The following is a 12,581-nucleotide window of genomic DNA, read 5'->3' on the forward strand; positions in this document are numbered from 1 at the left end:
GCACCCTTGTCTTTGTCTTGAGTCTGAGGTGAAGTCTTTCACCACTAAGAAGGCTGTAGGCTTCTACAAGTGCTTTTTATCACATTGAGGGGGGTTGTCCTCTATTTCTAGTTTTGAGGAGTTTTTAATCAATGGGTGCTGAGTTTTGTCAAAAACTTCTTCTGTAGTAAGGAGACTGTGTGGATTTTGTACATTATAGTTTTCATATGGCCTATATTACTGATTGACTTTCATATGTTGAATCACCAGGAATACCTTGTACTTAGTCATGTGAGTGATCCTGTTAATATGTTATTATATAATATATAATATTATATATTAATTATATAGTGATTATATATAAATATATATACTATAATTTATATATTACAATATATAAAAATGAATTTTGTTAGTATTTAGCTGAGGATGTGTGTGTGTGTGTGTGTGTGTGTGTGTGTACGTGTTAGTGTTTGTGAACTTGTGTATGTGGATGTGTATGGAGACCAGAGGTCATCGTTAGTTGCATTCATCAATCCTTCTCCACATTATTTTTATTTATGTTTTAAAGTTAATTTATGATCTGACAGTTTCAGGCATCTATATAATACACTCTGGGCATACCCATCCCTCCACTCTCAATTGTCTTCTCAACCCTAGCATCCCTTCCCCTTTCTGCCAGTATGTCCCATCTCACTTTTATGTCTTTTTGTTTTGTTCTGCTTTGGGACCCAGCGCCATTCATGTGAGCACAGTCGTGAAGGTATCTGCTGGGGCACTGAGAACTCACTAGTTATCTCATTAGTGTTTGGGTCTTTCACTGAACCCAGAACATACATGGTCTGTTATAAGGTTGGTCAATAAGCCCCAAAGTATCCCTGCTCTGCCTTCCCAGTGCTGGTATTACAGTGTGGCTAGCTTTTATGTGGATGATGGGAATCAAAAATAGGTTCTTGGACTTACATGGCTAACACTTCACCAACTGAGCATTTCCAAGGCCTCCTAGTTGTCAAGAAGTCTTGTGATTATATTCATTGGACATATCATCATGTTGTTGTTCTTTTGGAATGAGGTAACTAAATTGGACTCAGAGTGAATTTGAAAGTGTCACTTTTTTAAGCTTTAAAATAAATGGTATGGATATTTAACTATTTGGTAAAATTTATTGGTGAAGCTGTCTAGTTTTTCCATTGCTGACCAGTTCTGATTGTTAATTCAGTCTCTTTACTGGATATAGATCTGTTCTGATTATTATTTATTATTATTATTATATGAAATTTTGAATTAATACATTAAAATTGCATGTATATTTTTGTACAAGGTGTTTTGACATGAGTATATATTGTGGGGTAGCTAAATTACCCTAATTAACACATATATAATTATATATACTTTTTGTGATGAAAACACTCAAAAGCCCTCCTTTAGCATTCTTAAGTATACAAAGACACAGTTACTAACTATAATAGCTGTGCTGAACAATAGAACTCTTACAATTGCTCCCTTTGCTACCAAATTTTCTATCTTTTGATAAACGTCTCCAGATTTTGCCAGGTGGTGGTGACGGGCCTTTAATCCCAATACTTGGGAGGCAGAGGCAGGGGGATCTTTGTGAGCTTGAGGCCAGCCTGGACTACAGAATGGGTTCCAGGACTACTAGGGCTACACAGAAAAACCCTGTGTCAAACCTCTCCACCCCCTTCTCCACAAAAAACAGAAAGAAAAGAAAAAAAGAAACTTTCTGGTATCCTCACCCATTTCCTAGATACCACCATTTTATTCTTTCCTGTGGATTCCACTTTTTTAGACTCTCTGTATGAGATTTTATGATGTCACTTCCTGTGTGTGGCTGATTCCATTTCACAAAATGGCTTCCAGCTGACAGGGTGTTCCCTTCCTTTTGAAGGCTAAATAGTATTCTATTGTGTATATATGCTATGTTTTCTTCATCGAGGAATTGTTGAATACTTACTTTGATTAAAATATAGGCAAGATTACTTTAAAATATGTATTGAAAAACAAAAAGCTAGAACTAAATTTATTGAAAATAAAATAAACCTAACACTTTTCAATATTAATCATAGCTACAGCAATAGAGACTGTGGTAACGGTGGAGGACAGATAGTATTCAGGAATCTGTTCACAAAAATAAGTACATTTATTATTTTTTGAGTAAGGTTAAGTAAGGATGGAAAGAAATTCAATGGAGGAAAGATAACTTCTGTTTTGTTGTTATTGTTGTTTGTTTGTTTTTTTGTTTTATTTTGTTTTTGAGGCAGGGTTTCTCTGCATTGCTTTGGAGCCTGTCCTGGAACTAGCTCTTTAGTCCAGGCTGCCCTCAAACTCACAGAGGTCTGCCTGCCTCTGCTTCCTGAGTGCTGGGATTAAAGGCATGTGCCACTAACGCTGGGCTGATGCTGATAATTTCTTATGTGATACCAGGGCAATTAGGAGTTCGTGGGGACTAAAAGTAAAACCTGTAAGAAAGTACACTCAAGAGACCCACTGACATGTATATATGTGTATATGTGTACATGTGTACATGTGTATATGTGTACATGTGTATATATGTATATATATTTTAAATTCTCAAGTTTTATAGTTGTATTTGAGATTACTTTCATGTTGTAGGCTAGACAATGAGATTTGGACTTGGAATCTGAAGCACAGCACATAAATGAGAAAATGGCCCTTTCTAATAAAAGCAAACTCAGGTTACCAGGAGACAGAGACATGTGGAACCATTCAGGATGGGGCATGTGCACTGAAGAACGTCTTCTCTGCTTTGCTTTGCTTTCCTTTCCTAAATAAGGGGGATCGGTCAGTGCCATTTAACTAGTTGTTAAAGGCCAGCTTCATTATCAACAAATATGATCATTCTCACATTGAAAGAATCCCTCATTTACTGGCATGAGAGTAAAGAGAGAGAAAGAGAGAGAGAGAGAGAGAGAGAGAGAGAGAGAGCAAGAGAGCGAGAGAGCTTCTTAGGGTTCCCTGTTATTATTTCTTCTTCAACTCCTGAATTAATCCAAGAGAGAGAAGCTTAGAACTTCATGGGCTGTAGTTAGCAGAAAGCTAGGGCTAATGGAGGAGGGGATTTCTGTCGCCCATAGGAATATGACAAACACATAGTGGAATGGAGAAGGTGAAAGGGGAAAGCTGGCGTACTTTCCCAGAGGTGTGAACAGTAAGCTCTTGATTGGCAGCTCTCTTCTTTCTGTAATTATCTTTCCAGGCAGCCCAACTGGTAGTTAAAATTTTTCTCTGCACGAGCAAAGGGTCCCAGCGGAATTCATTTGGGTCCAGCCTCTTCTGGAAACTGCCATGTGTTATTGCACAATCCTAGCATCTTTGTGAAAAAATAAATAAATAAATAAAAAGGCTGAACATATTTGTGGTCTAATTGGTGCTGTAATCTCTATTTAGGGATTTGACTAGATCATTTGTAATCCTACATTGATGGAACACAATGCCTTCCCCTATTTAAGAGAAATGTGTAGTAAGTTTATGCTAAAGCCCTCTAAACTTACCAATGCAACCTTTAATAATTGGATCCAACTTGTAAATCTCAGTACTTTTTCCTCTTTTTCAGGTTGTTGGACGTTGAAAGTGAAATGATTAAGTACTCTGGCCTCTACGCAGGAGTCGGTGTGGCTGTATTTATCCTAGGATACATTCAAGTTAGTCGCACCTCCGTTTTATTTACAGACCAATATCTGGTCCCATAGACAACACGATGAAACGGGAAATGTTGCTTTTAGCTTTTAAACTGCTCAGAAGTCCTAAGAGCTGCAATTCTATTTAGGAAGGATGTGAGACAGCAAAAGGGTTCAACGGACAGCTGAGCAGGATGCAAGCCACTGTGCAGGGATATGGAGAGTAGCCGTTTCCGCGATGCGGGGCCTCCACTCTCTGAACGTCCCTGTCTGCCTGGCTCTTTTCAGCCCAGGAATGAAGAGCTGCAGTGTATCTGTAGGCTGAAGTTGAGCAGCATGGAGAAAGCCAGGGAATGGGAGATTAGGAGCACCGAGAGTACATTCCCCTTTTCTCCTTCTGTGCTGAAGTCTAACCGAGTGACATTCCAGGTTCAATTCTGTAATTCTGCATCAGGTTTTCTAGTCTTAAACGATAGACGGGTTTAAGGATACTTAAACTTTATTAAAGAAGAAAATATTTCACATTTTGCCACCTTGTGTAGAAACAAAGGTAATGAATTCTCTGCTACTTATCAAGGGATTCCACATAACGTTAGTTGTAAAGAGAAATAGATCCATTTCTTTTACTGTGGCTCCGGTTGTCATGGTACCTTTTTTTTTTTTTTTTTTTTTTTTTTTTTTTTAATTAAGGGAAATGAACCAGCAAATGAGATCCCCTGCTTTTATCATGATTTTTGGCTTATAATGTCCCCAAATCACTTTTGAACATGAATGCCTAGAGGTGTTTATATACAGGAGAAAGCTGGGGAGTGCAAAAGCAATAATATAGGGTATCTGTGTCTTAGTGTGGATGCTTCAGACAGTGAAACAATTCAAAGGCTTGTCCACCTGCCAGAAGCAGAGCCAAAGCTGGACCCCTGGTCACCCTGAGGATGTTCACTCACCTCCCATTAGCAGGGGGCATCAGAGCCCAAGGAGAGGCTTTGTGAACAACTCCCTCTTCAGTTATTCCCAGCCATAATCATGGGAAGTGATGTTTTTTGGAAATAGGAGAAAGAATAAGCAGGTGTGTTTAATGCTGCAATGTTAAACATGCCTTTGTTGACTTCCAGATAAGACTTTGGGTAATCACTGGGGCTCGTCAAATAAAGAAAATGAGGAAAACTTACTTTCAGAGAATAATGAGAATGGAGATTGGATGGTTTGACTGCACTTCTGTGGGAGAGCTGAATTCAAGGTTCTCTGAGTAAGTAGCTGGTACAGCTATGTTATAATGTATCACTTTGAATTAAAAAAAAAAAACAAAAACAAAAAAACCATAGTTATAAGTTGAGTGCTTCTTGGCCCAGCAGGTGAACGGTGGGGGCAGAATCATCAGAGGGTCCAGGTCACTGCTGCCTATAGAGGGTATTCAATGGCAACCTGGGCTATGTGACAGCTTGGCTTAGAAAAAAAAATCAAATAAATAAGTAAAAACAAATTAGACTTTCATAGGTATGGCATTTTCATTTCGTTTTAGTAACATAGTTACTAAAAAAAGAGGGTATTGCAAATTTGTTTACAGATCATTGGTCAAACTATCAGGCATGAATTATTACAGGAGAGACTTTCGATATGTGTCATTATTTGACATAAGGTGAAACTGAGAGATGGCTATGACAACCTACACACACATGGAAAAGAAACACACTTGGAAATAGTTATTTTGCTTTGTCTATGGAGGAGCAGCAGCAAATCCAAAAACAAATTCCAAAAGTAGCTTAAGAAAGTTAAAAACAATTAACAACAACAAAACCAAAAATAAACAACAGACCCCAAAACAGCTTACAGTAGTTGGACCCTTCAGAACTGAACTTTGGTTTTTTGTTTGTTTTTTTGTTTTTTGTTTTGTTTTTTAAGTGAGGAGTTTTATTAGAAAGGGGAGAGGGGGAGGAAAAAGACAAGAGGTAAAGAGACAGAGAGAGGACAGAAGAGAGGAGGGAGACAGGAAAAGTCCTGGCTGCCCCAGGGGAACAGCACGGATAGTGGGGAAGAGAGCTGGAAAAGAGCAGAAAGAGAGGAGAGCCAAGAGGGAGAAGCGGGAAAGGCCTGAGCTTTGAAGCCTTGCAAAAGTCAGTGAATACACTGTGGAGATGAGAGATGAGACAGGCAAGCATGAGGAAGACGTAGTAACTTGGGACTCTGTTTGGTTTGGGTTATACATACCCTGGCTCTTCCAGTAATGTACTTGTCAGCTTAGCTACACACACACACACACACACACACACACACACACACACACACACACACACACACACTTCTTAACAATGTACCTAGCAACCCTGGACCCCCACCTGTATCGACTATGTGTACAGATCTCTCTGAACAATGGGGTAACTTTCTTTTCTCCTCCCCTAACAACCACCAAACTTTGGTGGTTTCTACTGAAATTATATCTGGGTATGAAGAATAGAAGGACCTGAAGTGCTTTGGAGAACCTGCCCAGTAAAACTGTCCTTGGGTAAACTTTAGGAATGATGCTTTATTTACCATCGTATGCCTGTGCATAACTGGGCTCTCATATGATTAAAGTCAGATGCATTGTAGGAAGAGACATGCATAGTAGGAAGAATAAATAATGCTCTGATTTATCAATAAAAATAGAGAACCATCCAAACTTTGCCCCTTAGAAACCAGCCTCTTTTCTTTAGATCCCATAAAAAGAAATCCCAGGCCATGTAACATGGGGCCCCGCTAAGTATTCTCAACTATGTGGACTGCTGTCAGTTTTGACAGGGTATTCTCTGTACTCTGTGCTATCACTGAAGTCCGAATAAAGCTATCTTGCTTCTTCTGCAAATCTATGTGAACCCTTCTTTTTAGTTCTCTGGATAAGAGGCCAAGAACCTGGAAACACCTGGTTCAGATCCTGTCTGCCAGTAACAGAGGTAAAGGGAGAGTGGAAATTTGGACATCTTAGAATCCAGAATTTAACTTGCTTTTCATTCTCTGTGATGCTTAACATCACTAGAAGACAATTTTTGACCACTGGGCAACATCGTAGGTTCCTTCTTGTTATTAAATACCAACCCCTGTTTGCTCCATCTAGACAAGAGATTAAGGGGATGCTCTCAGGCTAATGAGTTTAATGCAGTTGTATTCAACCAATATTGTGCAATTCTTTACATGCCCACTTGGAAGTTCTGGAATAACTGGAAGCCTGTTAGGAGGCATAAGATGAACAAGCAAAGAAGTTATCCAAACTAACACATAGTGGCTGCTAATTACATTGAATATTGTTCTATGTTTTTGCACATTATTACCTTTTATAGATGAGGAAACTGATGCACAAAAAAAACTGAATAATTTTTCCAGGAAGATCTTGCATTCAAATTTAGAGTGTGGTCCCAGAGTCTGTGTTTTTAGCTTCTAGTCTCTATTGTCTACAAATAGACACAGTTATATACAGACACACACATGTACTTATCAGACATATACAGAGGAAGATATATAAACTGACAGACAGACAGCTGGATAATCATATACAGATTAATAACTTTGCTTTGGAGACATGGGGAGACAGTATGAGTTTTTCCTGGGGTTGATCCAGTGTTTCAGAAGCCACATCAGCTTGAAAGTTAACACACACACACACACACACACACACACACACACACACACACACACCTGACTATAATGAGAGCCATTGTAACATTCCAAGGTGTGAGAAATGTTCAAATGCTTAATAAGTAGTCCCCACATCTCATTAAAGAGCAGCAGTGGACAGAGACATAAGAAAAAGAAAGTGAACTGTTTCAACAAACACTTGAACCGATGGAATTCAGTTGTATTGATCTGCCTCTCTCTTGTTTCTAGTGATATTAATAAAATCAACGAAGCCATTGCCGACCAGCTGGCCCTCTTCATTCAGCGCATGGCAACAGCCATCTGTGGGTTCCTGATAGGGTTCTACAGGGGCTGGAAACTGACCTTAGTTATTCTTTCTATCAGTCCTCTCCTTGGGATCGGAGCAGCCATGATAGGTCTGGTAAGAATGTTTTTTATTTTGCTCCATGGGCAGATGTACACTTACAGTTACAAAAGGCCAAAACATAATGCTTGGGTCCCCTCCCCAAGTGTACTCAGTGTGATGGTCATTATATTGATTTCTAATGTTTGATTGTCCCTCAGTATTAAATAATACTCCACAGAATATGAATTAATGATGTTTTAGTAAGGCCATGGTTTGGCTAACAGCAATCCACTGCATTTATTAAGCATCTCCTATTTTGCCAGGAACTTTTTAAGGGGTTTCACACTGGGCAACTCTAATTCTGACTAAGAAGGAAAGTGCTAACACCATTTAGGATTCAATAAATGAAACTCAGAGAAGCAAAGGGAGCTACCTAGGACTTGGACTTCACAGGTAGACGTTAAAGGGCACCTGATGCCAATGCCACCCTGTCTGCAGCAGTCCTGGTGCTCCCCATGCTTAGATGCTCAAAAAGGCACAGAAGTACACACAGATCAGCAATGAGTACTCCAAAGAGAATCCTGCCTTTGCCGCTGTGCCTCTAGTCCATCGGGCTCTGTGGATCTATTCTGAGTGTCAGCTCAGGTTCAGTGTCTGTCCCTCACTTCAGTTATCCAGACCCAAGTGTAGGAATAGGAGTTTGGGGTCACTGCAGCTATGCCTTCCCTGGCTTGAGGAACTGTTATTTTTTTATCTATAGAACACATTTAAAAAAAGTCTTTAGATCACAGGTCATGGTATGAGGGGTGCTGAGGGTTTATTATAAATAGAATTCAAAGCAATACTTAGACATCATTGAGCAGCAGCTGTTAATCACCATAGTGATTGTTTCTAGGAAAGTGTTCATACAGCAGCCACCGATAACACTCAAAGGCTTCCCCGGCAATGAAGAAAAGGACTGAATGTGAAAGTAGCAAAGAACTCACTTCACAAAGTTACCTGACCCTACCACTCGTAAGCATATATGACTGAAGAATAACACATTTAACCCTTCAGAACCTCAGGGATAACAGCCTAAATCATGTGACTATTCAGATACAATGTATACAATGGTATACATTAAGGACAGTGTCTGGCACAAAAACCTACTGTTAAAGAAATATTTTATTATTTTTGAAACCCCACAAGACCTTGCAAGCTTTACAATTGACTTTCCTATAAACCTCTTTCCTGCCTTGCTCCAGAGAGCCTCAAATTCCACTGAAGACCCCCCATGGGCTCTGAAAAAAATTGTGTGGCTTTTAATTTTCTTTCTATACTTGTGTAATTTTTTTCCTTCAAACCCATAATAAATTGATATACACACCCCCGTGGGTCACACACTGTGTTTTCACACCTTAGAGTTGGAATGAAAGCCCTCAACACGGTTTGAAGCAGACCTCACAGTCCAGTTTCTTGTGTTACCTAAATGCCTAAAATTCTAGCTTCTTGATTTGGAATGTTCTAGTTCAGTATCTTCCTTCAGTTGCATCCATTTCTATGCCTGGTTGTCCCTGTAAAACGATCCCAGCAACTTTTGTCAAAGATAGGACACACACACACACACACACACACACACACCTGCGTGCACAAGCACACATGCATGCATGCACACACACACATACACAGAAGTGATTGGTAACATATGACACACAAGTACTGGTTGTGTGTTTTGTGCATTTTTGTAACACCCTTCTCTTTAGGATGAGAAAACAAAAGCAACTGTAAGATATTACACAATATATGTTTCTTTAACTCCCAATGTGTCCTGTTATTAAGCAATGTGACTTTATAATAAATTGATATCATTCATAATTCTTTAACGCTGTGACTACTGTGTAAAAATGTGTGTATTTCAGGAATAAAGGTGGGGTAAAAGCTATAATGTCATCAACCGAGCTTGAATGTGATGTCAGCGTAGGTGAAAATAGTCTTTTCAATTCACAGATTTTATAAAATGTGGACTGAGGAAATAATAAACATATTGTTGATGTTATTTTTATTTATTTTGTATTTTAGAACTCTGTCTAATATTTTGCTAGTAACAGTTCTCTTAAAGTCTAGAGGGGAAATCCTGTTAGAATAGACGTTTTCATCCTCTGAGTACTGTATATATTTTAGATTTCTGAGTTAGGTGAGTTTCCACAACATTAACTTCCCCCCTTGTTTCTAAATGTTGTCTGGTTGGTTTTGCTTCTGACATGGTCTCGAACCCCAGACTGGCCTCGAACTCATTATGTGGTTAGGGCTGATCTTGAATCCCTAATTCTCTTGCTTCCACTTTGTATATGATGTGATTACAGGCATTTCTCACCATGCCTAGCTACTTTTCACTAGGACTCAGTCCCAATCCAATTTTAGAAAAGTATCTTTTTGAAAACTACAAAACACAGTTGTCTTTTTATTTTGTAAAAATTAAAAAATTAGCAAACCCTTTATATTTATATTGAGTCAAAATATTTACCTGATGCTCTCTCCTGTGGAATTACCTCTGCAATGCTGTGTTCTGTGATTCCATCATTATCTACTCTGGACAATCAAGTGCCTACATAGGCCTCCAGTCTTTACCTCTGATGTTTTAAATCCTGCATTGGTTTCTTTCCAATAGCAATGGAATATGTATGTCATAGTTTGACTTAGGAACCTCATTAGTATAACAACTGAACAGACTTGAGGGCACTTAACTATGTGAGAACATTTTCATTGAGATAGACTTTTAATGTCATTTTCGGATATTAAACTCCAAACATCCGTGGATGATGTTTAACACAAGCTAATCTTGGGCCAGCGTTTTTTCCTTGTGTGTTACAGTGAAAATCCAGTGTTTTGTTAAACCGTGCCATTTATTCCTTTTGTTAAGTGAACTGTTGATTGACAGACTAATTTCCTTTTTCCCCCACTTTGGATTTTAGAGTGTGGCCAAGTTCACAGAGCTGGAATTGAGGGCTTATGCCAAAGCAGGATCTGTTGCTGAGGAAGTAATTTCATCTATGCGAACAGTGGCTGCTTTTGGTGGTGAGAATAAAGAGGTGGAAAGGTTGGTTATTTTGACCTTCTGTTGGTTTCTTGAATTTCATAAATCAATACAGTTCCCTGAGTTTTCTTCATTTTGTACAAAGTAGCATATCCACTATCATTTAGAACAACATGAGGGGATGTTTTTTCAAGAGGTTTGGTCAACAAACATTCATGGCCAGAGTGCTTTAAAAATTCTAAAGCAATGTTTTGAGTTTTCATTTTCCCTTGTGGATATTGCTATAGACCAGGGTGGTCTTGAGCTCATAGTCACCTAAGCACTAGAATGAAAGATATATGTTACCATACCCAGTACAATATACTTTTAGAGATTGTTTTCAGAGAGTTGAGATAGGCAAGAAACTTGTTTCACACTCCGATGATGTAGAAATATATATATATATATATATATATATATATATATATATATATATATATTACTTCATATCAGCCTTCAGCAGCATGTTATGCAGTTAAAGAAAAGTCTACACATGCAAAGGACAAGGAAAACCCAGGGGAAAAAATGAACAAATGATACAACACCACATTGAATGGCTTCCAGGCACAAAGGAAGCACCATACAGAAAAGAGAACCGTCAGAAAGGAAGATGAGTGTGTAAACTACATCTGACAGGGGGTTGATGTAGACAACATGTAATATGCTTTAAAAAGCGCACTAGTGAAATAATGATTAATCCAACTTGAAAATGAGCAACAGAGTTGAGTAGACAGTTTTCAAGAAGATGCACATTTAATTCTGTGAAAACAGTGACATCTTCCCAAGCAGTTACAGGGAAACAAAACTCAAAATTAGCCTACAACATTACCTAGCCTTTGTAAGAATAACTAATAACTATTGGCAAAATGGTCAAATATAGCAAGGCCAGTGAGGATATGGAACAAATGGAAACTTTGCACACTGTTGGTAAAAATACAAACTAGAAGATCTATTGTGTAAAACAGGAAGGAAGCTCCTCAATAAATTGAAATAACTATATGATCCAACAATCCCACTGCTGGGGATATACCCCCCTCAAAAAATGAAATCACTAACTATAACAGATATATGCATAGTATATTTACTGTAGTGGTGTTCATAAGAGCTAAGAAACAGAAACAATCTTAGTGCCTATTCATTGATCAATAGATAAAATGCAGTACATATATACAGTGAGACACAATTTGGTCATAAGACACAAAATTTTGTCATTTGTAACAACATGCATAGTCAAATGAAAGATTTGCACAATTGCACTTATATATGTGGAATCTAAAAATGTTGATAACATAAAAGTTAAGAGTAGAGTGATGGCTGCCAGAGACTGGACAGAACAACAGAGAGAGATGGGTAGAGAAAGGGTGATCAAAGGATTTGAAGTTGGAAGAAAGTTCTGATATGCTATGTACAGTACAACTGAAACACCGAAGATGGATTTTGAAAGTTTGCCTTTGGCGTTTTTGTTTTTTCAATGTGTAGCTCAAGCTGACTTTGACTTGCTATGTAGCCAGGGATGTTGACTATACTTGGAGTCTCCACACCTCTGAATCTCTGGTCCTAGAATCACTAGTTTACTTCACACCCAGTTTATCATTGACTGAGAATATATGTATACATAATCTGGTTTAAACATTACAGTATGTCACCTACACAGAGAAACCCTGACTCAAACAAACAAACAAACATTACAGTATGTGTACAAGCATCAAAGCATCACATTTTATCTCATTACTATGCGTGGCTCTATTTTTATGTATAAGAATAAAATAATTTAATTTTACATTCTCAAAGACTAAGGGAGCCTGGTACAATGACCCATGCCTTTCATCCCAGCACAAAGGAAGCTGAGCCAGGATGATGTTTGCATCTACTATAATTGGTTGTCCATCTATTGGGGGGTAAGAAAGAAAGAAGAAAGGAAGGAAGGAAGGAAAGAAGGAAG

The 12,581-nt window shown here is 38.4% G+C and overlaps 1 protein-coding gene across 1 annotated transcript in view; it reads left to right on the plus strand.

Moving 5' to 3' along the window:
- Window positions 1-12,581, plus strand: part of Abcb11 (ATP binding cassette subfamily B member 11) — an 82,806-nt gene that overhangs the window by 19,349 nt on the left and 50,876 nt on the right. The window contains exons 6-9 of the mRNA XM_051184534.1: window positions 3,572-3,659; window positions 4,748-4,881; window positions 7,491-7,662; window positions 10,539-10,663. Coding sequence (XP_051040491.1) covers window positions 3,572-3,659; window positions 4,748-4,881; window positions 7,491-7,662; window positions 10,539-10,663 — 519 coding nt within the window. The remainder of the gene's footprint in view (window positions 1-3,571; window positions 3,660-4,747; window positions 4,882-7,490; window positions 7,663-10,538; window positions 10,664-12,581) is intronic.

Source organism: Phodopus roborovskii, unplaced genomic scaffold (genome assembly GCF_943737965.1).
Source record: "Phodopus roborovskii unplaced genomic scaffold, PHOROB, whole genome shotgun sequence".
In the NCBI taxonomy this organism is placed as follows: Eukaryota; Metazoa; Chordata; class Mammalia; order Rodentia; family Cricetidae; genus Phodopus; species Phodopus roborovskii.